Source organism: Bactrocera dorsalis, chromosome 2, assembly GCF_023373825.1.
Source record: "Bactrocera dorsalis isolate Fly_Bdor chromosome 2, ASM2337382v1, whole genome shotgun sequence".
Taxonomy (NCBI): Eukaryota; Metazoa; Arthropoda; class Insecta; order Diptera; family Tephritidae; genus Bactrocera; species Bactrocera dorsalis.
Window position 1 is genome coordinate 16,684,057 of NC_064304.1, and position 26,887 is coordinate 16,710,943.

The 26,887-nt window shown below is 33.3% G+C and overlaps 3 protein-coding genes and 1 long non-coding RNA gene across 6 annotated transcripts; 2 read left to right on the top strand and 2 right to left on the bottom strand.

The window, feature by feature from the left end:
- The first annotated feature begins 123 nt into the window (after positions 1-123).
- On the top strand, positions 124-2,822 carry LOC105222817 (solute carrier family 25 member 44). Of its 2 annotated transcripts, XM_019989146.3 has the most exons (5): positions 124-279; positions 342-551; positions 700-1,577; positions 1,635-1,762; positions 1,818-2,822. In XM_019989146.3, exons 3-5 carry the CDS (start codon positions 893-895, stop codon positions 2,007-2,009), a joined length of 1,005 nt encoding a protein of 334 aa, XP_019844705.1. In that variant the 5' UTR covers positions 124-279; positions 342-551; positions 700-892; the 3' UTR covers positions 2,010-2,822. The 2 variants fall into 2 exon arrangements, with proteins under 2 accessions (XP_019844705.1, XP_011198600.1); XM_011200298.4 differs by lacking the exon at positions 342-551 and having other exon boundaries at positions 133-279.
- Positions 2,823-4,896: 2,074 nt separating this feature from the next.
- LOC105222816 (cytoplasmic aconitate hydratase) lies at positions 4,897-10,105 on the bottom strand. Its single transcript, XM_011200297.4, has 13 exons — positions 9,854-10,105; positions 9,667-9,759; positions 8,731-8,900; positions 8,530-8,675; positions 8,070-8,139; positions 7,792-7,996; positions 7,417-7,719; positions 7,248-7,348; positions 7,066-7,182; positions 6,184-6,838; positions 5,690-6,122; positions 5,337-5,622; positions 4,897-5,212 (listed from the first exon to the last, which is right to left on the bottom strand). Exons 1-13 carry the CDS (start codon positions 9,858-9,860, stop codon positions 5,102-5,104), a joined length of 2,697 nt encoding a protein of 898 aa, XP_011198599.1. The 5' UTR covers positions 9,861-10,105; the 3' UTR covers positions 4,897-5,101.
- Positions 10,106-10,476: 371 nt separating this feature from the next.
- Positions 10,477-11,029, bottom strand: LOC125776446 (uncharacterized). Its single transcript, XR_007421719.1, has 2 exons — positions 10,861-11,029; positions 10,477-10,795 (listed from the first exon to the last, which is right to left on the bottom strand). It is a non-coding gene; the product is annotated as an uncharacterized LOC125776446 (long non-coding RNA).
- Positions 11,030-11,599: 570 nt separating this feature from the next.
- On the top strand, positions 11,600-26,342 carry LOC105222813 (broad-complex core protein isoforms 1/2/3/4/5). 2 transcript variants are annotated; one of them, XM_011200294.4, is made up of 3 exons: positions 11,600-12,347; positions 20,747-21,634; positions 24,807-26,342. In XM_011200294.4, exons 1-3 carry the CDS (start codon positions 12,143-12,145, stop codon positions 26,189-26,191), a joined length of 2,478 nt encoding a protein of 825 aa, XP_011198596.2. In that variant the 5' UTR covers positions 11,600-12,142; the 3' UTR covers positions 26,192-26,342. The 2 variants fall into 2 exon arrangements, with proteins under 2 accessions (XP_011198596.2, XP_049304323.1); XM_049448366.1 differs by lacking the exon at positions 11,600-12,347 and adding an exon at positions 18,654-18,806.
- The last annotated feature ends 545 nt before the right edge of the window (positions 26,343-26,887 follow it).

The window sequence follows — 26,887 nt, forward strand, 5'->3', positions numbered from 1 at the left end:
TGTTTCACTCATTATCGTTCCTTATCTACCCAATTATTTTCCTACTGGGTGCAATTCCGAAATCCTCTACCTTTGCAAACTACCCCTTTTAAGCTTTGACAGGTACACTGACAACTTCGTTGACATTTGTAATTGTCATTTTAGTAATTGTGTTTTGCTTATCAGCTAGAATTTTTATTATTGACGTGTGGTAGTTTAGTTCATTTTTTCGCAAAAATAATCCATTGGCAATGATTATTTAACTTGTGAACTCACTAAATAGAGTTCGGTTTTTAAAGAGTAAGTCTCTGAAATTCAAATTACAGCTGCTTTACAAGTGTTATATCAATAATCCAAAATAGCAAATTTCGCAAGTCAGTGATGTATTTCACTATACTTAACGTTAAATATGTTGGTCAAGATGCGAATGTTTACAATAGTGTGTCATACGGTGGACAATCGTGGTTGTTATATAACTAATGCTTAATAATGTCTCCTTTAAGGATATGTATCCTTTAAATATTTAAGACAGACAATAAATCTTTTCTAATTAATTGGCTTTATAAACAAGGGTATGTTAAGCATATATATGTATATATATTGTATATATTGTATTTATAATTTTTACGTACTGACCCTGAACAAACATCATGGTCAATGACATTGGCAAAGAATTATATTAAATGGTATATACATTTTCAATTAATTTTGCTTTTGCAGGACGATATGAATTGTACTTAGCTTTTACTTGCGGGAACATCGGAGCGTACAGCTTTCTTAGGACTGTCAAAATTAATCATTGCATCACAAATCTGAATGTACGCGCTTTCTACACCAAATACTATTGTCAGAATCAACTTCATCACAGCCGCTGCCAATTCTTTTGGTCTCCATCGAACAAAGAGCTAACATCATGAATCGCATTTCAGTTGCAAGTGGAGCTGCTACCGGTTCTGGTAGTTCCGTAGATGCCACCCCTTACATACGTACCATCGAATGGGACATGATGAATAAAACGAAATTTTTTCCACTCTCCATGCTGAGTTCGTTTTCTGTGCGATGTTGCCTATTTCCATTGACCGTGATAAAAACACAATTACAAGTGCAATATAAAAGTGATGTGTATAAAGGCATGATTGATTGTGCAATAAAAATATATCGGTCAGAAGGTGTTCCCGGTCTATATCGTGGTTTTTGGATATCATCAGTGCAAATTGTGTCAGGTGTATTCTATATAAGTACATATGAGGGTGTACGACACCTACTAAATGAAATAGGTGCCGGTCACCGTACAAAAGCCCTAGTAGCGGGTGGTTGTGCTTCACTCGTTGGCCAAACTATTGTAGTACCATTTGATGTGATATCACAACACGCTATGGTATTGGGTATGGCAGCCCATGCAGGTCCTAGAGCTGACCTCAACCCACTAGGCATAAAAACCGGACCTGGTCGCAGTCGATTTGCTTTATCAATGGATATATCACGTGAGATATTGAAACGTGATGGTTTTCGCGGTTTCTATCGTGGCTATACAGCAAGTTTAATGGCATATGTACCCAATTCTGCAATGTGGTGGGCTTTTTATCACTTGTATCAAGGTAAATGTGGTAAAATAAATGAAATTTACATATGTATTCATTGTTTGCAACTTTTAGATGAACTGTGTCGAATATGTCCCCCTTGGGTGTCACATCTCTTCATACAATGCGTTGCAGGTAGTTTAGGTGGATTTACTACTACCATAATAACAAATCCGCTTGATATAGTCAGAGCCCGCCTTCAAGTGAGTAAATCATATAAATTTTGTTACGAATGAAATTTAACTTTTATTCTTGAAGGTGCAAAGACTGGAATCAATGCGTGTTGCATTTCAAGAGTTATGGCGAGAAGAGCATCTACACTGTTTCTTTAAAGGTTTGTCCGCACGACTGGTACAGTCTGCGGCATTTTCATTTAGCATAATTTTAGGCTACGAGACAATAAAACGAATAGCAGTTGAAGAGCAATACAAACATCAAATACGTTGGTAAATTCGTAGTTATAGTAAAGCTATGAATATGCACAACTATGTAACCACCAAGTGTTAACTGTATACAAACTCACTCACCAGAATCACATCCCGATCAATTAAATACCGTACATAAGCATGCCAAAGAAATCAATCACCACTTATTGTGTTACTCGACCATTACTATATCTAAATAGTAATCGAACTTGCCTCGTGTATTTGTTTATCAATTTATGTTGTCATATTATTGCTAGCCTCTCGTATGCACATACACATTTATCATGGAGATCGATAACAATGATAATGTGTGAATGAATTATCTATCTGGTGGTGTACACATTCTTCTTGGGGCTAAATAGATTAATTATAAATTATGCTGTAAATACTGGAAAATGAATAAATTAATTTTATGATTAAAATTAGCAAATGTTTAATAGCAACTTGTTATAATTATTGCATACTATGCACAAACTAAATAATAATAAATGTAGAGATTTTGTAATAAACCATTGTTGGTATTTTAGTTTTAATGTAGTTTAGCTAAATTATTGAACAATGTTTTCAAAGTAAACTTTTTACTTGTTTAACATTAATTATTATTAATTTGAAAGGTTGGAACGAATTGCTTAATATAATTATTTGTAATGTGTTGGTAGTAATAAAATTATTATAAATGTTAACAATGTGGAATAGTTATGTATGTGTTTTAGAAATATAAGTGCAACTGTAACAAACACAATTATGGCAATATAGTCAAGAATATGCAAATAAACAAAGCAAGAAAAATTCTGGTCAGATAGTAATAAAACAACAACAACAAAAACAATATAATATATATTATTCTTAGTGGTTTTTAATTAAATTAAATGTGAGTATTATTCTCCCATTACATTGAAATTTATATGTATAAGCTTTGGAATGATTCGTATTTTTAAATGCAAACTGCATTTGCTGTTAGCAGAGGCATTTCAAGACTTCAAATCGGTCAAATACATTTAAATCCGGAAGTATAGCCTGATAGACTAAACATTTTTCGTTGAACTGTAAAATGTGCTGACATGTCTGTTAGAGGGCAAGGGCCGAACGACTTGTAACGACAAAACAAAGTAATGGAACAAAATTAATACCCATTAGGGAGGGAGATAGAAAGCCGGGGAGAATATGGGATGTGGGCTCGTCAATTTATTGTCATTATAATATATTATACTTATTTTGAGAAAAATTAGTTTTGTTTTACCATATACATATATATATATATATCTAGTTGATGTTACATGTGCACAATATATATATGATAACTTGTTAATGTTCAGGTAAAGCATCCAGAATAATTATTGATGTCGAACTTTACTTTTTCATTGATGACGACCGCTGGGAAGTCTGCAGGAGCCTAATTTCAAATTACAACATTACACGAGAAAGCAATATTGATTCATAATGGCAGCAATTTAAGTGAATTGTTGGAGAAAAAAATCTTTGTAGAACACTGGGCCCACTGAAAACTCCGGGCCGAGGAGGAATTGTCACCGACCTCCCCCTCTACATTATTTTTTCTTAAATAGTTTAATAGAACAATAAAATGAGCTAAAGCTGGTTTACAATTCCTAATGCAACATTTACTTGCCAATGACATTTTTGATAAACAGGATTTACCAAAAAATACAGTGCTTGTAATGATAAGAGATCGATTCGAACAACTTAAAATATACACTCAAATCTGAATGTACTTTAAGTACTCCGTGAGTGTGTGTATGCACTAGTATTGTTCATTGCATATGAGGTATCAGTTATTATATTAAAAAAAAAAAAATACTTCACCAAAATGAGTACGTTCTCGTTGTTGTGTGCGATTACAATGCCGATTCAATCAAAATGAAGATATATAATGCTGACTATTACAGAAAATTGCTTTCTTAAGCTACATGTATTGAGTTTGCAGTAAAATTGGTAATTTTTTCTGCGTTTTCAACTCTTGTTTTAGCAGAAATTTTTTGCATTCGTAAGTAACCCGATAAATGACATAGAATTAGGGCAACGAACGCAAAAGACGAGCTTATAAGAGGGCCTGCATTTGCTTCATGCACACTTAGTTAGCGCGGAAATCCATTGTCGTCCAGAAACGTTGAATACACTTGTAGAAAAAAAATTGAAAATTGTAATTTTAAACCTGACACATGGATATTTAATTTCAAAGTATATACATATATAATAGTCTACGTTATTAGTTAAAGGATATTTCACAATTAATTGCTTTGGTGTGTTAGCTTATGATGACGAAGAACCGTCCCAGTGCGTATTTAGCGATCATAAAGCTAGAACATCAATGCATTTCGCTGTGAAAATTTGTACAAGAAGTATATTAACGTGGCGTTATGTATAAGATTCGTCAGTGCATGTCTCGTTGTGTAAAACAGTTATAGAGTTATATCGAGTTATCTAAGGAAATAGTAGCCGTGATTTTATTCAACTCGAAGTGTTTACATATCACAGTTGCTGTTTCTTTTAGATAGCTCTTTTGTAAGCATCCTGGTATTTTAATGTGACATACTTAGAATAAATGGCATTCTACTCTTGCGCGTAGCCAAAATATCATATCAGTTTTGATATATGAGATATACCAAGTTCAGTTTTGTTCAAATGATTGTTCTGTTGCCTTTCATCACTGGGCTTTGTTTATCTCATAGTATTAAAATGTGGCCGACGTTTCAAATAAAAAAACTGGATTCGAAGAACAACGGTTAATTGTAAACGATTTTGCTACCTGAAAATTCGAATTTTCCAATGAACTATTTACTACATAACGTTTTAAAACTGGGATAGAATGACGAGCTGCGATTACCCAACGAAAATCGAGAAACACTATAATTGAAGATTCAGAAGTTTTTACACTTCGATTTAAACATTATTAATTAATATATCATATTATATTTTATTATGAAACATGTTTGTAAGTATGAAAATACCCTTTTAACCTTGACGTCTTATTATTAAAAATATTTTGCATTTCATGCATAACTGGAAAGTTTAAACTCTGAATAATAAAAGACTTTCGAAAGTGTCTTCCTTTTACTTGTTATATCCATATATATTGCCTGTATTGCTGCGCATTTTCAATTAAGCAAACATTTTGCGAATCATGTAGTTAAGAATTCCACCGTTCCTGTAGTAGGTAATATCGACTTCCGTGTCGAATCTTACAATAGTGTCGAACACTACGCCATCAGCCTGCATGTAAAATCAGAGAATTTATTATATTATATTGACATATAAAAACTGACATATAATAACTGAATATAAATAAATAACGAATTTTCATACAAAACTGTGCATATAGTAACATGACACAAACCTCAACTTGAATTTTCTGACCAGGTTTCAAACCGCTCTCTGGTATAGAAATATTGTAGACCTCGCGTCCATTTAGATTTAAAGTTTCTGCATTTTGTCCTGGTAAGAATTGCAGAGGTATGATGCCCATACCAACTAAATTAGAGCGATGAATACGTTCGTAAGACTCAGCAATAACGGCTTTGATGCCCAATAACAAGGGGCCTTTAGCAGCCCAATCGCGGCTAGAACCGCTACCGTAGTCTTTGCCTGCTATAAGCACCAATGGTGTGCCATCTTCACGATAACTAAATAAATAATGTAAAGATTTAAGTTTTTATACTTTTGACCTTTTTCCTTTCAGTTTCTACCCACCGATCAGCACAATCGAACACATCCATTTCTTCGTTGCTTGGTATATGCAAGGTGCGTGGACCGGTTTTGCTCACTAATTTATTAACTAAACGAATATTTGCGAACGTACCACGGGCCATTACAGCATCATTGCCACGACGTGATCCATACGAGTTGTAATCGCGTGGTGTCAAATTACGTTCGGATAGATAACGTGCAGCGGGCGAATTTCTAGCAATAGAACCGGCCGGTGATATATGATCAGTTGTAACAGAATCGCCTAAATACAATAAGCAGCGCGCATTTTGTATACCCTTCAGTGGTGGCAATTCACGGGTCATACCATCGAAAAATGGTGGGTGCTTAATGTATGTAGATTCAATATTCCAGGGATACAATTTGCTTTCAGCTACCTCAATCTTTTGCCAGTCTTCAGAGCCCAATGTAATTTTACCTAAAATAATATAATTTGCAGTAGTTTCTTTTGGTATTTTCAATGTGTTTGATTGTCATACTGTAAACTTCTTTAAACATAGCTGGTATGACGTGTTTACTCTCGACATCTTGGATTTCATTGCGGGTTGGCCAAATATCACGCAAAAATACCTTTTCACCAGACGGGCCCTGGCCTAATGGCTCTGTTTCAAAATCAATATCGACGCGACCCGCAATTGCGTAAGCAATAACCAACAGTGGGCTGGCCAAGTAGTTGGCGCGGGTATTAGGATGAATGCGTCCTTCGAAGTTTCGGTTTCCGGACAAAACACCACAGCACACCAAGTTATTCTTTTCGATGGTATTTACAACATTATCGTCGAGTGGTCCGGAGTTGCCGATACATGTCATACAACCGTAGCCGACAATATCAAAACCTAACTTCTGTAAGTATGGAATAACTCCTGATTCTTGCAAATAATAGGTAACCACACCAGATCCTGGTGATAGCGATGTTTTAATATAAGGCATCACTGACAGTCCCTTTTCTACCGCCTTTTTGGCAAGTAATCCGGCTCCCAACATGACCGAAGGATTGGAAGTGTTTGTACAAGATGTAATTGCAGCGATCACAACTGAACCATGGCGAATAGTGTAAGTTTTTCCATTATCCCATTGGAATTGTCCGGCAGCTTGTAGAGTTTCTGGAGCAATGGCGAATCCTTTAAAGCCGACCTATAAAAGTTGGAGTAAAATTTACAAATGTTATTAACAACATAAATAATTTTTTTAAGATTTTTAATTTATTCCTCTCAGGAGCATATTTGGCGAAAATAGTCGAGAGGGTAATGGAAATTTTAATTATTAAATTTAATTTTCTAATATACCTATTTATATATTTATGAGAAAAATTTCTTGTTATCGTCTTTAGAAGAAGAATAATAATATTAGTTTACACTTACAGGATTGACCAGACAGGCTTGGAAGTCACCCTTCATATCTGAAACTGCAACACGATCATGTGGTCGTTTAGGTCCCGAAACAGAAGTAACGACAGTTGACAAGTCAAGAGTTAGAGTCTAAATTTAAGAAATCAAAAATGTTAAAATACTCGATTAAGTTTTTGGTAGAATTCAATAAATACCTGAGAGTAAATTGGATCTTGTGAGACGTCATTATAATCACGCAATTGACCAGTTTCTTTTAAATATTGTCGGATAACCTCAATTTTTTCCTCTGAGCGATCTGAATTTAAGTCAACATATGTATAAGAAATTTCTTGTATAACTAAGACTTTGTAAAAAAAAATTTACTTGTTTGTCTCAAATAAGCCAATGTGTTTTCGTCGATGGGAAAGAAGCTCACAGTTGCACCGTTTTCTGGTGACATATTACCGATGGTGGCACGATCTGCTATACTCAACTCTGCTACACCTGGACCATAGAATTCGACGAATTTGCCAACAACACCTAGTTGTCTTAGATTTTTGGTAATAGTCAATACCAAATCAGTGGATGTAACGAGTGGTCCCAGTTTTCCAACAAGCTTGTAACCAACTACTTCTGGTAGCAACATGGAAATCGATTGTCCTAACATAACAGCTTCAGCTTCAATACCTTTGTAATAAAAATGTGAAAGGTGCTTTGAAATGTCAAGCATTTGAAAAACATCTTATGAGTCAAACTTACCTCCAACACCCCAACCTAGTACACCTAAACCGTTTATCATAGGTGTGTGCGAATCGGTACCGACAACACTATCCGGATAGAGCAGTTTTGTATTGCCGTTACCTTCCTCAAATACTACACGCCCCAAATATTCCAAATTTACTTGATGAACTATACCAGAACCAGGTGGAACAATTAACATGTTGTTGAAAGCGCGTGCTCCCCACTTTGGAAAAAAAAGAAAAGTGCATATACATATATCGCGGGAGAAGGGGCGGAAACACAATTTTTTTATATACCTTTAAGAATGTAAAACGTTCTTTATTGCGTTGAAATTCTAAACTTTCATTCTTTGTTACTGCATCCGTGCTGTAAGTAAATTACAAAAAGAGACAAGAACACAAAGAGATAAGAACTGCGGTTGCACCAAAGCTATAATACTATTCACAGGTAGAATAGTTTGATTTTGATAAATAAGTTTGTGTGTCAGCTATATTTATAGTGGTCCGATCAACAGTTTGTTCGGATATTATAGCGTTTGTTTGGGCACATTAAATTTATTAAAGATATTTTATTAAATAAAAACTATGCTATACTGGTCGAATGCTCGCGGGGAGAAAGCCATATACACAAAATTTCAGATCAATAACTCAAAAACTGAGCGACTAGTTTGCGTATATACAGTCAGACAGACGGACACACGGACAGATGAACATGACATGTTCAGGGAGTAAAAAGAAAATAATGGTTGATCTTCACCTTCTTGTGAAATCCACTTGGACCGAATGATCGATCACCAGATCGGCAGGACAAATTGGGTTAATTTTCTCGGGATCACCACCAAGTTTTAAGACTGCATCACGCATTGCAGCGAAGTCCACAACGGCGGGAACACCAGTGAAATCCTATTCAAAAAATATTACTTTGTTTTTATATGAACCAAAATATTTATTTACAGACCTGCAGTATAACACGTGCCGGCTTGAAGGAAACTTCCACATCATTTTGACCCTGCCTTAGGTCGGGAGTCCAAGCCAGAATGTTTTGCACATCCTTTTCAAGTACATAAAAGTTATCGCAGTTTCTCACTGCAGATTCCAGGAGCACACGAATTGAGTACGGTAGTTTATCTATTCAACACGAAAACATAACAAATAATATTAAACTAAGGAACATGATAAGAGCTAAAGATAAGCAACTGGGACTAATTACGCACAATGTTAAAAAAAGAGAGAATTAGTAATTAGGAAATACTAATCATGTATAAAAATATTCTCGACAATTATTTGTTTGGCATTTTATATATTGCTCAAGAAAATTCTTACACGCTTATGCAATATATGTATATACATATGTAATCATTATTAAGCTGTATGTGCCCTCTTTTTATCGCTTACGATTATGCAAAAGCTATGTTTTGCCAAATCATTGGCGCGATAGCAAAGCTCAAGTGGCACGTTTAGCATATGTCTGATTTGTATTGATTTGGAAACATACGTCTTATTCTTGTTTAACCTTTTGATACTTGAGTAAATATATATGAAGCTTATCGAAACAAGTTTTATATGAATTTATGTATGTGCTGTGCATTCCAAAGGTACGTCTGATTAAATAACTTTTCATAAACGACATTGCAATGGCAATGCACCGAGTTACTAAAATTACTATCAGTATGACTTGTACGTACGTACATGTTATATGTATGTATTTAAAGATACTTCGATAAACGACTCAATTAATTCATTCTGGTTTGGTAAATTGCATTTTTTGATTATATTAATTTCAACACAAATATATGTATGTATGTATATAGAGCATGTATTCTATGTTATAGCACAAATGCAATATCAATCGAATGATCGCTGAATAAATATTTACACAATTAAAGGTACTTACTGTAGTTTGGATCAATTGAAGCCAAGTCGAAGTATTTGTATGTTATTCCATTCAACGAAAATGACTTTTGAAACTGCGCAAAAGGATTGGCACCTACACAATTTTAATATTTATTACAATATATTCTTTTATAAACATATTCTTAATGAAAATAAATTAGGTCTTATTTCGTGTTCAATTATCTTACCGGCCATTGTATTAAGTTTGTATAAACTATTTTAATAACCGGAATAACTAGAGAATAATTTCACTGGAGGCGCGTCTAAGCACAAATGATTCCCACAAACAAATGGCAATGCCGGAGTATTACCCCAGCAATAGAACTCCGATTCAAAACCGAATTACTTATTATTAACACAAAATCACAATCGGTAAACGGTCGTAACAACTTTATATGTTAAATGGTATTCGTTATCTAGCTCTGTTAGCTTATCAGATGTTTGTGGAATGGTAATGGTATAAAGTTTTCATTTCCTATTACTTACACTCTAGAATGAAAAAAGTCTTACAGTACCAAAAAAATACAACCATCTGGCTGCGTTCATAACAGCGCCGATGAACGAAATAATTGTATGCCATTTCAACCCATTACATAAATTACTTATTTATATTCCAAAAATGTATATATTTAATTAATAAGTACTTGTATATTTGAATTTAATTTATTTTTGCGTTTAATTTAAATCTTTTAGTTTAACAAATGTCACTACCTCTACACGTGTTATACCTGGCTATATATGTGCACATAACTTAATGACTGTGAGTCAACCATATGATCATATATGCATTATGTATATATAAAACCCATAATAGTATTTGATAAAATATATTTATAAACCAATATAAACATTTGGACACTTATTTTCGAACATAACATAATTTATTTAATGTACATATTAAATTTAGATTTAGCTACATACTTATATAAAGGCTTAAATTTAAACAATATTTTTCATGCTTATCATCACGAATGCAATATTCCATTAATCCTCCTCTAACGCCAAATTTGTGCTACCGATATTTGTGCCAGGATTTCTAATTGTAGTAACCCCGGTAGCTGGGTAATCCCTTAAATTAGGTTTACCATTAGCGGGTGGTACCGTTGGTAAGTCAACGGATTTCCTCGTACCTAAAAATGTAAATATATGTACACAAATTTAAATTTTTAACATATTAAAAATTTGCCAAACTTACTGCAACAACCACCCATATTAAAAGCAAAAGAATTTAATATGTTTCCAATCACTCACGGCAGTTAATGATAAACTGAATGCTAAGAACCAATTTGATAACGAAGTTCTATTACATATAGACAAAATAAAGAAAATTAAACCCAAATGATAAGATTTGGTAGTTCATTTATATTCACCCTACAAAAGGCTATACGACTATGTAAACATTGTTAAAAATATTTCGTGATTTATATGTATATTTTTTCGTAATCTTATAGTTTTTCTTGTAAAAAGAACACAACTCCATATAAGGGTCAATACCATTATGCCTTTTTAAAAAATTTACACCTTAAATTGAAAACATTCTTTGTGTAAAAATGACTTTTCGTCATTTTGTGTGTTATATATAAAAAAATCAAGACATTAGATATCTCCTTGAATACTAATATACCAGATATAACATTGTTTGAAAATTTTCTAATTTGATCGTAATAATTTGTGTTTATTAGAATGTTTTTGGTTTAACGTATTTATTAGTATTTTACATTTTATACATAAACAATAAAATTGATTTAATTATTTAATAAACCATATATGTATATGCGCCTTTTATACCCAATTGTTTCAGGGTTGAAAATATATCGTATTATATATTTCTGAATAACAATCAACTACTTTATTTAAAATGTTGGATTGCAACCCTAGAATTGTTTTCCCAGTTTCTTTTCACCTTGTACGTTCTTTGGTTTGAAATGAAAATTCCATTCATTCATCGGTTTCAGATTAGTTTTGAGAAAGCTCTCGCTGATGAAAGTAATATTTATTTATATTAATAACAGTATAGGAAAGCGGCGAATTCTGAAGTGCTGTGAACAAAATATACAATAATTTGTTTTATAACAAGGGAATATCAATGTACGATAACCAAGTGTAGAACTTCAAGTCGGTTTTTTGTTTTGTTATTATTCCGCGATTCTTGTTTTGCATTCATATCTGAGTATCTCCTCTTTTGTATCTTGTATCTAGACAATTCACATCATCCGTGTTTGACGTTTTCTTGTAAATGTCAATAAAGTGAAATTGTAAAAAATAAACGATAAGTGCAAAAGACTTTAAAATAGAAATTAACAAATAACACCAGGATCACGGTTTGCCTCCTGATTGGTGCAAATGTGCTAAAAGTTGATGAAAACAATTATTACCTTAGACGGGAGCAAATAAGAACCGCCATTGTCATCTGAGAAAAAATCGATATAAATTAATTATTTTTCCAACCACTACTATTGTGGTTAGGAACTTCAGTAATGGATGACGAGTTTAAACTGTGCTGGAAGAATTTCCAGGATAATATAGCCAGTGGATTTCAGAATTTATATGATCGTGGAGATTTGGTTGATGTTACATTAGCTTGTGATGGAAAATTGTTGCATGCGCACAAAATTGTACTTGCAATTTGCAGTCCATATTTTCAAGAAATTTTTATAACCAATCCCTGCAAGCATCCAATAAGTAAGTAAACTATAATAATTTATTAAGGTATCATAGAAATAAGTATATAATCCTTGTTTTGCATTGTGTACAAATTATAAATACATTTTAGACAGTGCATACCAAAGAGCTATTGTTATGATATAATTTGAATGTTTGTGCATACTATATTTATATATGTATATAGTTTACTTAGCGCGACAACTTACAAAACTATATTTTGAACGCATTCAAATTTATTCATTGGTGTCATTGCTCAAAAGTCGAACTAGGTATCTAATGTCCTCTATCGGTGGAAAAATGGCTTTCTTGTTGAACTATATGTACAATTAGTACACAAAAATTGTTTATGCATGAAGTGCTTTTAAATTCTCAGCAGTTTCTATGAAGCGTTTTTTTCTGGTTAATATGGTTTGATACATTTAGTTACATACTTGCTTTATATTGTATCTAATGTCAGGTTTGCACATCTTACGATTACCTTATTTCAAGTGAGGTATTATTAACGGAACGTAGTACTTGCTAGTGCTTAAAAAAGGTCCTATGTACATCGACATTTTTATATGTATAATTTTTTCAATATTATTCAATGTTATGTATTTAGAATCTGCCTTATTATTAAAATGAAAATAATTAAATTTGCTGACAAAAAAAATGGCGTTGAAGCATAATCGAAAATACGAGTAATTTACAAAAATTAAAAATGAGAGGTTTAATGGATCATATCTATGAGTCGCCTACATTGTTGACTATTATCCTGCGGTTTGATGCCAAGTACGTTATCCATTTCTTATCGAGAGAGGTAATGACTATATAAAATATACCTCAGATTTAAGTTCAAATCAAATTTTTGATGACATCGAAAAACCCTGTGGTACTGAGTTTTTTTTATACAAAACCTGTACATAAATTAAAATAAAAAATAATAAATAAATAATATAATAAATAAATAATATAATAAATAAATAATAAAATAAATAAAATAATAAAAAATGTATAAAATACATATATAATATCTTTTCTTATCTAAATTCTTTTTGCACTTAAAATTTCTTCAAATAGAAATAAGATGTGCTCTCGCTACGCCATTTAAAATTATGTTAAGTAAATACAATGTATATGCCACAATTTCAATTGATTGTGATTTTTTTAGTTTAATTTTACCATTTTTTATCAGCGATCACAACGACAAATGTTCACATTTTACAACAGTAGCCATTCTTGCTTATGTCATAAGCAGCTATGATATAAATCAACTTTGGTAATAAATTTTTTAAAAGAACTCTAGTGAACAGTATGCGCTAGATAAATATTCCAAATATATCACGCTTAAACGTACAGACATACTTAATTTACTTAACTTATAGAGCTGTTTAGTTATAGGCGAAAAACCTGTATCTACGCCATAAATGAGTCTAAGAACGTAGATATATACACATGCGCATACACATGTAGCTTCCCACCTTGATAAAACTGATATTGCGGATAGTAGTTGTAAAAAGGCAATTTATACTTTTATACACCGTTAGGTTTATGGTATCAATGCATATTTTGCTACCTTAATAAATCCAATGATTTTCACCAATAAATCCAGTGCAATAATATCGACAGACATTTATAATGGATAAGTAACACCAATACATAAATAAAGATAATGGAATACTAGTATTTAAACAATAAGGACATTCGATCACTTTTGAAATTATTGGGAAAATAGTATAGTCAATTTTATAATATACCAATACATCGATTTGAATTATTAAAATAAATTATTATTTGGAATAGTTAATAGCTGATATAGTATTACTGTTACATAATATAACCACCATTATTTTATAAATGAGAAATATCTCAACCGACATTTAATCTACATATACAATAGATTGCAATATCGTGAAGGATTTAACTGACATAACTTCTAGAAAGCATTATTAATCTAAAATCTGTGTATTGGATCTCATTGTATTCAAATAGTCACATTTAAATATTTAGTTTTTAAAATTTTAGGGCGACCAAAAAAATTAACTAAAAATAACAAAAATAATTCCTAATAATAATAAATAATTTTATTTTATTTTTATTTGATTTGATCAAGTTCACCCTTGATTGCTCTTAATATAATTTTTTACGGGCAGATTAAATATTTAAACTCAATGTGTCGGAAGATGGTTCCTTAGGGATATTTCCATTTATAGGATGAGATTATAAATTTGTGCAGAATTTTCTTAAAAATATATTTCAAATATATGACAGTTAAACCAAAGAATGACTAGATATTTCAAATATTTTAAACAACATTCCATAAAGATTATTACTTTTTAATATTTCCGCCTTATATGTACAAGTATAATCTGACGGTGGCAACTGCAAATAAAACGGGCAACTTGTTGGTGCCATCAGGCTAACATTATTGCTACTATAAATACTAAAATAGTCTGACAAGCACATATGTACGTATGTACATGTGTATATGTCTGAGTACTTGATGTGCGTAAATGTTATTTACAAGTACGAATTGGATATCATATCGCTGCGCTACCCGTTTGCTTTATCAGATCGAAAAGCAATAAAAATTGTTTTATCTTTCAAGTAGTAGCAAAGGTGCTACTATTAGGAGTGTTTTGTATTTTCGCCTCCTTCGAATTATTGTTACTGCACTCTCGTATTTCAAAGATAAAGAATATTAATATTACCCATAAATAACAAAATATTAGGAAATAAAACAAAAAACAACAACATCAACAGAACGGGAGCACTTCATAAATCGCCACAAAAACATAACATATTAAAGGAAAAATGAAATAAAAACTATACATATATAAAAACTGTTTTATCTTATTATCGCGTACAACAATCATTTATGACTGCACATACTGACATTAGCTTGCCATTTGTCCGGTTGGTTAGTTGGCAAACTGTGTTTAATAGGCCTGGTTTGTGTGTTTACATTGTATCCGCTGGCGATATGCATTCAAAGACCGTCTGCTAACGGTGATTAGATCAGCATTGTTATACATTTGTATTAAACATTCATCACTATATTCTATCAGATACAAGATTATGTAGCAAGGCCAACGTGAAATTTCTTTACACATTTGTATCGACATAAGTATTACATACATATATGAAAAACATAATAATCACGTGCTTATTGTCGCAAAAGAAAAAAATATGATTTTAGATATATACATACATACATATGTATGTAGTTATTTATGTAACACTATTTTAAAATTATTGGTTTTTATTAATTGAAGAAGAAAGACTCTCTCAACTTTTTATAACAAATATACATTTATGGATTTATCACTCTCTGTCGAGAGCAGAGGCCAAATATTGGTTATTGTTGTTGTAGAAATCATTTGTGAAGTAATTGCGAAGAAAGGTGCCGAGTTGACAGTCCTTGGCCGGAAAAAAACCTGGTCCGATCCGGTTACTTAGACCCGATTGTCGTGAGAACGAAAGGAAAATACCGATTCTGGTTTAGAAAATGCGTATCATATACATACATATGTATGTACACAAGAGACTGTTTTTTCAACTTTCTATGTGACCTTCTAAAATCGGTTATAAAGTCTTTTAATTTCTTGTGCAATTAATTGCTAAAGATGTCACAGCAAAATGTAAATAAATACCCTCCGAAGTTTCTTCTATAACTACCATATTTTTTTTTTCTAACCCACTGCCAGATTTTTTAATCTGATTATAATAGTAAAAATAACCTTCCGAAAATTAAAATTTCTGAAAATTTAGTTTGACTGCCACTTTAAAAATATTATTCAAATTGATATTACTTCACTTGCTGCGGGGTCTTAAGAACCCAATATAACCTTTATAGGGATTTCAAGCGGAATTCAGAAACAGATATAGTTCAAGCGAGTTTCCAAAAAGAATCGCCCAATCTTCTACAATTTAACAATAGTTGGTAGCCTTAAGGTTAGTCAGCATTTATTTTACTTATCAGAAATACTGGTCCATTTTTTTTTTTCAAAATGTAAAAAAGTTTTCATTACAAGGACTTCGTTCTGAACGATTATTTAACTATATACTATAGCGGTCCCATATCGGCAGTTCCGACAAATTTTCTCTTCTTGGAGGAAAAAGGACGTGCGCAAAATTTCTAATCGATAATCGAAATCGACTCAGCGCGCTCATTGATCATTTGTATACCAATAAAGTATAATATATAGGGTCTCTGACGGCTCTTTCTGGGTGTTCCAAACTTCGAGAGAGACTTAGTACAACCTCGTCAGGGCATAAAAAGCATCTTTATTAGGCATTATTTCCAACTAAATTTTCATTGCCAAATGCGCTGGATATGAATTGATTTTTTCCTGCAGGGGTGGTAGTTATCACGTTTCTAGAAATGTTACCAGCTATCGGTTAAATATCTGGTTAGCCCAGAATACAGATGTGTAACCGAAAACTATGTGTGTGTGATTGTTCATTCCTTTCTTACGTATGGGGCTTATGAGAAGTACGGTGTACATATGGTATGTTAGTTGTCACTCTAATTTGTTAAATGCATTGGAGTTTTGGTCGGGATACCTAAAAACGCTCTCGATATATTAAACAGTTTGCTGCGATAATATCAAAAGGATAGAAAATAGAAAACCTCTGCATTAATTCCTGCTATCTATTTGTTTTGTTTTTTTCTTCACTCAAAATTTTATGAGGTCGTTGCTATTTTGGCTATGTAAAAGTAGTAAGATTCACTTTACACATTTGAGTGTACTTACTTGCTAATGTAAATGTTCTTACATACACATTTACTTAAAATTTTGAAATGATAGCAGATTGGGTACTTGATTTTCTACAGCGTTGTACAACTCGAATTTATCTGCTTGAATGGTCGAGATAACAAATTAAATTTTTTTTTGTTTTGCCACAAGGAAATGCCTACAATAAAACATATACAGATATGTAACATACATATGTGTACATCTTGCTTTGCCCTCTTTTGATTCGATAAATTTTTATCGTAATCAGGAGAAAATACCTTAACGATTTTCTATTGGTCGTGCTTATTATGAATGCTGAAATTACAGAAAAATAAGGTAACGCCCTCCACGGTCTTAGTAGTCTTAAAATTTATATTTTTTAAGGATAACAATACTTTTTTAATTAGAATTAAATGGATGTGTATTTGTAATATTATTTTTTATGTTCTTCGTGGTTATCAAATCTTAAATATGTTTATATATATAAGTCTAGTTAAACGTCTAGACTCAATGAGTCTAAAATTTTGATTTAAAATGCTCTGGAACCTTTTTGAAGATTTTAACGATTAAATACTACCGTGGTTTTCTCGGAACTTTGTTTTCAGGGTCTGTGAGGAAAATTTCTGAACCTATCGATTTGAAATTTACACTCCCTTCATACTTATGTATATTGATCATGACATCATCGAAAGAATAAGAGTTTTGATCTTAATACCGTCAACACCACTTTTTTTTGTTAAACATAAGAATGAAATAGTGTTTCAATCATTACCTGCATGAAATGCCTTCTAAAAAAATTCCATATAATTTAAAAACTTTGTAAGAGGTTCAAAATCGCTTATCTAGTTAAAAATATTTATTTATTTTTTGGATTCAATTATTACATTTTTCTGTCGCTGTTTCATGCTATCAGTCGCATATATATTAATATTTCAAAGCTGTTGTTGAATTTATGTCAGATATATTCACGTACATTTGTATGTGTGTATGCATAAATAAATTAAGAATAATACAAATGCATAATGACCATAAATAGAGACATATAGGTGCACATATGTACATACATTTATATATACATACAAACATACATATATTGGGTACAAAGTATAAGCTCGCAATAATAGAACCTATTTGGTATTTATTTCTACATGTGTTCATATTCTTAACATCCAATGATTTTAAAAAGCCAACATTTATGAAAAATTCCAACAATTTGGATCATTATTCTGTACAACATGAGATTATCTACGAGGATTTATCGCATTTTCAATGAACTTTAATCAAAGTTTATCATAACAAATATGGATTATTGGAAGACGCTTCGCGACTGCCCAATCGCTGACAGACATAAGTTGGGTACATAACAACATCTGTACATACATATGTATGTGTGTCACAAGTCCCTTATTTTCTTATTGTATATATGTATATATAATCAGATTTATATATGTATATATGCATGTCGATGCATACACTTCTCTTTTTACACACATATGTACATACATACATATATGCACATTAGTAAAAGCTACGCTTTACTAACACAAGCGAAGAACAAAACTTAATATCAGTACTCTGATTTCTGAGATGAAATGCGGAACTAACATTATGTTCTATAAAATATTTGTGTCATCAGAGAATAAGCGGAGCTGATCAGTGATCCTCCTAATGAGCGGACGAAGCTTGCCGGCGATATAATATTAGGCATATTATTGTACACATCAGCATACATACATACTGGAAAGCATGTGTGTGACTCGTAAGTATTTGTGCTGTATCGTGCTAGAGATGCTTCAAAAAATTTAGACACGCTCGAGTCATGCATGGACTTTTACACAGTCATTAAAAAAAAAAAACAATTTTGGAGCAAACAAATAAAAAAGTTGACCTGTTCATACATTCATATGGCTAAACATACGTACAAGTATAAGTATTAAATGAGAAATACATATCTCCGTTTTGTAGTCGGTTGATATTACTTATAGACTGGGTACTAATGGCGGAGGATTTTCGTTTCGTACACTTATACAAACTTACAAGCGCTTATACGCTCATAGATATGACTGCGCCAAGTGGATCATCAGCGTTCCTATGTATGGCTGGTTAGTTGGGTTGGAGGTCGTATAGGGTAGAAGTGTGCGGTTATTTCGTGATTATTGAGAACAAGAGATAATATTGTTTTTAAGTAGATGTTGGCGCTGGTTGGTTGGTTTAGCTGTCTCATTCACAGCAGCGACATCGGTTATTTCCATCGTAATGAAAACGGCTGCTGCAGTTGTTGTGGGATACATGTACTACCAACAAATATACTATCTATCTATATATTGAAATACATACATACATTCGTACATCGGAGCGTTGTTTTTAAGATTTTAGCTCTTATCGAAAAATTTTATGTATTGATTTAGTATTTATACATTTCATATGCTGATAACATCTTCTCAGTATATTTGACCTCTTTCATTTTTACACTTATGAAATCATGAATACTCATACGAGAAACAGTAAACGTTTGTATAAGCATCTGAATTAATCCATAAAATTTATGTATGCATGCATATACTGTAATCGTTGCTCCCTTTTTTGATTTCTAAAATGTACATATGCAAACGCACGATATTTAACTGTACTTTCGAAGGCTTATGACAACAGTCCGAAGCATTTATGAGTTCATGCTTATTATCTATGCATCTATGGTGAACCTAATAGATAGTATTTAATACTATATTAAGTAGAGTGTGAAAATTCTTTGTTTGGAATTAGTTAAAGGTTTTACACAGAGATTGCAATTTGAAATGAAAAGTATAAATTGTATCCGAAGTGTTTGGATCAATTCGAAGCTCAATTTGTGCACTTTTGACATTCAATTTAATTTTTGGATTTTTTATGTTTTCATCTTTAGAAAATCAGTTATGAATTATTGTCTCAATTCAGTGCCCCGACAGCACTAATGAGGCCTAGAATATTGGCCTAAATTTTCAAGTTGATCCGAGTAATGGTTTCGGAGGTGCATCCTTGAGAACTTGTGCCTCGAGGCTAGCTATGCTAAGTGCTAAGTGTGTGTGGGTTTTTGAAGTCGGTTTAAGATTTTTAGAGAGCTACTCAGTCGATCTTCTTGAAATTTTACACAGGTAAAGACTTGGATGAAGGTTTTTTTTCGATTACAAATATTATTTTCATTTTTTTTTTGCCAAAAGTCCAATTTTCAGTTTTTTTCCTTCGTCCAAGTTCTAAGTTAAGGTTTTAACTAAAACACGTATTTTTTCACTTTATTGTTTTCGAGGGTTCATGGCGTCGCAATGACCGAGTCTAAAAATTTTATAATTTCTTTGTTAATAGTGTATGTATGTTTGTAACAATAAACAATTTTAATAAATTAGCAAAATGTCATATCACAACCAAGATAAATATCTTCATAAATGAGCTTCCTTCCTTTGAATCCAGCTGAACAGCTCTGTTTTCAGATTTATATGGTTATACATATACACAAGAATTGCATCTGTGAAAGCTTCGGTGCAGTCGAGGTCATCGTTTTTAATTTTTTCTTTTAAATTAGTAATTTCACCTTGGCATAAGGAACCAGCCCAACCCCCTTTCTCCCCTTTTCTTATTAAATACATAATTTATGAATATATATTTCATACCATGTTTTTCCGCCATCTTCTACAGCAAATATTTTTCATTTATATTTCTTTGTAGTTATACTAAAAGATGTCACCTTCAATATTATGTGCGAACTACTGGAATTCATGTACCAGGGTGTGGTGAATGTCAAGCACACGGAATTACAGTCTTTCATGAAAATTGGTCAATTGCTACAAATCAAAGGTCTTGCCACAAATGCCTCATCAACAGCAGGTAATACAACGACGGATAAATCTGCCAGTCAAACACACAATGCCGATGAAGCGAGCAACGCATGTGTAGATGCTGATAATAATAGTAGTGGGACCGCAGCAAAAACAGGTTTAAACCGTGCGGCCAGTGGAAATGATGAGGCGAATGGCACTGATGGGCTATCAAGTGTGAAAGTGTCCAATCCCATTTCGGTGAAATCTCATTCACCCGCATCCTCACCATCACCTATGAGCTTTGGCGAATCAACTGCTAATGCTAATCAGCAAAATTTCAAAAGCTCACCGGAGAGTAATTTACCGTTGCATCCGAATTATCACGCGGCCACAAGTCTTAAACGACATGCAGATGTAAATAATGACGCCCTTTCGATTTACTCACGTAAACAATTCCGTCGCTCGATAGCTTCAGCCGATCACAATACCGATCATAGTGACAGTGCCGATGCGGATGCTGAGTCCGATTATTTCCTACCGTCTCTTCCACATTTGGCACCTAACTCATCGGCTGCGGCGGCAGCTGCGGCTTTTAGAGGCACTTTCAATCCTGCTGCCTTTGGGTTTGATTATAATTTATACAAAAATAGCAGTGCTGGCGGTGCAAGCGGCGTTGGCGGTGCTTGTGGTGGCAACACGCCTGGTGGTGGTAGTAGTGGCCCAGAGTATCCAAATGATTTGCATATTCCCAGTGACTATTCAAAGAACTTCGCAAATCATGTTGATATTCCACCAAGTATGTATCGAATGTTATTGTTTTTTTCTATCCAAAAAATTGTATATTTGTACGCATGCCTACTATTATCGCCATATTTTCACATTACCATGCACTGCTATAAAATTCTAAGCTAACATACTTATTTTATTGATATGTAGTTATAGTTCATCCAATTTTATTGTTGCTTTTTTTTATGTTGCATTGGCTTTTTAAGCTTTGTTTTAGTTGCATGTACATACACACTTGTATACGATGGTAACTGTACTAACATTAAAATAGCATTTATTTGTGTAAATAGTTCGCGGTCTCTTCTGTACTCTGCTTTAACGAGCATCAATATACAAAAATTTAGGAAGGAATAATTGTGATAGGGTTGGAACGCGATCCAGACTAACCGAAATATACCAAATATTCAGTCTGTAGTCTACTTAACCTCCGCTGTATCCCATAATTTTGAAACCAAAGTCCTATTCTACCTTTCCATAGTATGTTGAAACTGGTCGATTTTTAAAAACTCAGAGATCAAAAATTCATTATAATTTCATAAGAAACCGTTTGTTGTATTTCTTAATTTAATTAGGTTAGTTCTTTTTCAAAGTCAATATTGTAATGACCTTGCCGTGTTTTGGATACAAATCTTAGACCATACTGCCGATTATCTTACGCTTAAATTTTTAGAGCCACTTTGGGACATTTTCAATTAACAACAACATATTCTAACTATACATATTTAAAAACATAATTGACTGATTCTCGAAAAAACTGAATTTATCAAAATCGTGTAGGTATGAGAAAATTTATAAGAGAATGCCGAAATAACCCAAAGTTGAAGCTTATAAACAGAACCTTATTTCCTTACGAACTGCGTAACCGTACTTTATTAATATCGGAAATATATACAAATATGCTATGATTATTAATATAGCTGTTGGATTATAGTGCTTTTCAAGATACTGTCTAGGATATATTCTTTTTGTTTATCATAAAAAAAATATATTTGCTTCATAAGTTTGTACAATAAAAAAGATTTGCTAATAAAAAATATTTTTCGTAACTTACGATTCTGGTTTGTAAACATCCTTAAAGACATCAACATCGATTTTTTAAAAATCAGCTAAATTCTTTCTTTCTTTAAACTTTTATTTCGCATGAAGCATATGTACATTATATACATACATGTAATCAATTTATCGGTGAGCTAGTATGTCGAAAATGATCAAGTGATCTAATAATATAATCTACATTTATGTTATATATCACTAATTATAATTATTAAAGCAATAAGCTTTTAAAAATTTCGCTTTATTGGTGGCGGATAAAGTAAAACACCTCCTAGTTTCACTCAGCACATTTACTTATACTTATTATTCTGGAATTGTTTAGAGGTAACTGAATTTAGACGACATAGAATGAAAACTTAAAGCACTTTGCACTTAAAGTAGAAGTAAACTCTTCATTCATGTTGTCTGTGTTAAGTCATATACAATACTCCAAAAAGAAGTAGTTTAGACTATAGGGGTAATGAATTCTGTGAGAGCGAACACATCCATTAACCCAGGAATTTTTGTATCTAATTCGCCGTGGATTTAGTGTGACAGCAAAATCCGTTTTATTTATCGACTGAAATGTACAATTTCTGGAAAATGAGGGAAACGCAAGCTAATATTAGACTTATTTAACTCATATATAGTAGGCTTGATCAAAATCTACTAAATGACTGATGGGTAAAATACTCGATGAGAGACATTTCAAAAGCCACTGCTTATATATAGTATGTATATCGACCGAAATTTAGAAATTTGAGCTAATGAATGCTATCAAAACCGAGTTCTATGCAATACCTTTTTATTGAATAAGATATCTTCACGAAATTTGACAAACTTTAATGTCTAAGATAACTTTAAATATCCAAACAAAGTATTCAGATCGGATCACTAGATCACTAAGAACTTCATAAAAGATATTTTTCCTTATAAAGTAAAATAAATTGTGCGTGAAGGTTTTTCAACGTGTTCCTTTAGATGCGAACCGTTAGCCGGCTACGTTCTCAGGTTCAATTAAATATTCATGCACCTGTGAAGGGTGTTGTAAGTAGTTTCGATGTAGCTGAAATTAGCGATTCTTCTTTTTATACCCTTAACATTTTCTTTTATACCCTGTCTACCTGTATATATACCCTCAGTTTTAAAAACATCTGAAACTTTACACCTGTCCTTTTCTAACCAAGAAGCTGTCAGAACGGGCGATATCGGACCTCTATAGCATATAGCTTCCATACAAACTGAGCAATCAGAATCAGATACTTGTATAGACATTTTTTTGATTTAATATCTTCACGAAATTTAGCATGGGTTATTATCCAAGACAATGGTGCAGTCTGCGAAGAGAGATTGGATCACTATAGCATATATGTACATAGCTGTAAACTGTAAGGAATATTTTGTATTTGTGAAAGGTTTTATAGCTTCAGACTCAAGTGAAGTTAACAGTTTTTCTTTGTTTTACAGCTTTTTTTACCTTGCCTTTTGTCTATAATTTGGCAACATATTCATTATATTTGATTCATAATTATAACTAAAAAATGCATTTAATTTCTACAATTAAATAAAGTTTAGCGCAATTAAAACTATGAAATATCTAGAATATTAAAAATTAAACATTTAAAAGAAATGCTAAATAACCACAACAACGCTGTACATATTATGCACATACTTACAACTTTAACTTTGTACATACATGCCGACATACATACATATGTTTACTTATATACATAAGTATGTACCGCACATTCAGACACCTCGCACTATCTTCTTTAGCTAAATTTACTGATTTCTAAATACTTACATTTTTGATGTTTTGACTATTTAGACGCTGTTCTCTGTAAATAATTCACTTTGAATCCTTTAAAAGCACAAACGGCTTAATCCAATATTAATGCCGTAAAGCAAAAAAATTTCACGTTCAGTTTCCTCATATTACTACAAATATTTTTTATGTAATATGATTATATATCCGAATGATATTAACATATTACGTATTTACTTTATCTTTGGCCATTGACTTTGCCGATTCGCCGAATGCGCTCTGCTTGTGTGCAAACAACTTGGGCGGCAACAACATTGACCATGTTCGTAACTTAACCTCGTGATCCGCAACAAATGGTACATATGTATGCATGTGCTTGCTGTAGACAGCAGCAATGTGGTGATGCTCTCATCGACTTCACTGTTGCACGGTAGCTGCGTCTTTAATCGCAACAACACCGTAGCCACCCAGCAAGGTATGAAAACGTATTGGCTTTGCAAGTCCTATCGCATAAGCATGTGCCGAGCTCGCTGCATAACCCATCAAGGGCGTGTCATATCCGCAACCGGTGTGCATAATCATCCGCCACATATGCGCGGAAGTGGTCCTGGTGGTGGTATGGGCAACAATGGAGGAGGCAACAGTAATGCAAGCGGTAGTGGAAATGGAGTAGGCTTTCCCATCGATGTCAATGCACAGCAATCATCTTCTGTGGCAACCTCTAACACGTCAGCAATAAATTTGAACTCTATTAATATGGCCGGTGTATTGTTGCCAGGCGGTGGTAATTCAGCGGCGAATGTGAGTGCCACCACTGGTGTACGACTACATCATACAACGGCAAGCAGTGCCATTGGTACGACGATGTATCAGCAACACAATTCTATGCATAATTCCCCGGCGCAACAATTGCAGCTGCACCATCAGCAACAACAGCTGCAACATCATCAACATCAATTGCATGCAGTGGGTGGTTCATCGTCACCACCACCCATGTCGGCGGGCTTGATGGGCAACGCACATCTACACGGGCACTCTACTCCATCGGCAACTAGTCTACTAATGTCACATCACTCGGCGCCAGACAATGGCAGTATGGCCGGCAACGTACATCATCATCACCATCACCAGCATCATACAATTAGTGGCTCTGGAAACGGTGGCATTGGCGGTGCCGGCGGATCGCAAAATTTGCATTCGAACAGCGTTATACAGAATATATTGCATAGCGCGAATGCATCGAATGCCATACACCATCATCACCATTCGCAATTGCCACACATGTCCCATTTGTCGCATCATCAACATCACCAACAACACGAACCCCATTTGGAAATAACACCACTGATGCAATCGCCACCGCTGCCGCCGCCACCGTCGCTGCATCTGCAAAGTCCATCGAATCAGAGTAATCAGTCACAGCATGGTAGCGTTGGTGCTAATTCGCTTAGCTCGCCAATAACAACAACACCAGCCTCCGTTCCCAGTGGTAGTGCGCTGAAATCACCAGCGCGAACGAATCTCAGCGACGAGGCGATCTGTGCGTCTGAGACGCAATCTCATTCAGCTCATTCTGCGCATCTCAGTGAACAACATCAACATATGCTGAGCCATGGGACCACCCTATCACCATCTGAAATAAATTCAAACACCGCCGTATCATCGCATTCAACAGATGGCGCGAATGAGTCACAACATCAAGCGCATGTCATCAACTCCATTACGATATCACCAGGGGAAGGACATAGTTTCAAAATGGAAGATATGTAACTGTTAAAAAATTGCGTTAGCAGAAAACGCTTTTATGACTCAGCGTATTGCGTTCGAAACGCACAGTCCAACTCCTTCCCTTTATTATAATTATTACATACATACAAGCCAATGGATAAATTAAAAATTTGTTAGTTTAAGTAAAAAAAAATGTTTGCAAATGTTGTAAATAGTATGAGAGAGAGCGGTGAGTAAAATATATAACATGAAAAATCACGTTCCCACGAGAGTCAGGTCTATGTAACCGGAACCGGAATTTTTATCTGGCCAAGGACTGTCAACTCGGAAATATTTCTTCATTTCCTCTGCACTACAACAGCAATAACAATACGGTAAAACAAACGATGCGAAATTGGTAAGTTAAAAATATGCAGTTACGTCGGAAAGGAGTTCGTTGTAAATTACGGCTATTTAGTGAGACTAAATAAACATACATAATTAAATTATAGAACCATTATATATGTATATTATACTTAAAAGTCTATAAGTTTCTAAATTCATATTTCATGTTATATGTACATATGTATGTAGGTTAAATTGAGTTAGCAGCAATATCTACCCTATTTCAACAGATGAGAAATTATTCATTACATCTATTGAAATCGGTTTTGTGCTTACAATAACAACAATATTTTATTAGCTATAGTTATTCAATTCATAAAACTCAATTTAAATAAGTTGAAAGTGTACAAAATT

Coding starts and splice junctions, on each gene's coding strand:
- LOC105222817 (XM_019989146.3), top strand. CDS start 893: ATGAATCGCATTTCAGTTGCAAGTGGAGCTGCTACCGGTTCTGGTAGT. Junction 1,578..1,634: donor TTTTTATCACTTGTATCAAG/GTAAATGTGGTA, acceptor TGCAACTTTTAG/ATGAACTGTGTCGAATATGT. Junction 1,763..1,817: donor TAGTCAGAGCCCGCCTTCAA/GTGAGTAAATCA, acceptor TTATTCTTGAAG/GTGCAAAGACTGGAATCAAT.
- LOC105222816 (XM_011200297.4), bottom strand. Junction 8,901..9,666: donor TTCAATTGATCCAAACTACA/GTAAGTACCTTT, acceptor CGTGTTGAATAG/ATAAACTACCGTACTCAATT. Junction 7,349..7,416: donor GGCTTATTTGAGACAAACAA/GTAAATTTTTTT, acceptor ACTTAAATTCAG/ATCGCTCAGAGGAAAAAATT.
- LOC105222813 (XM_011200294.4), top strand. CDS start 12,143: ATGGATGACGAGTTTAAACTGTGCTGGAAGAATTTCCAGGATAATATA. Junction 12,348..20,746: donor TCCCTGCAAGCATCCAATAA/GTAAGTAAACTA, acceptor ATTTCTTTGTAG/TTATACTAAAAGATGTCACC. Junction 21,635..24,806: donor TCATGTTGATATTCCACCAA/GTATGTATCGAA, acceptor TGCTTGCTGTAG/ACAGCAGCAATGTGGTGATG.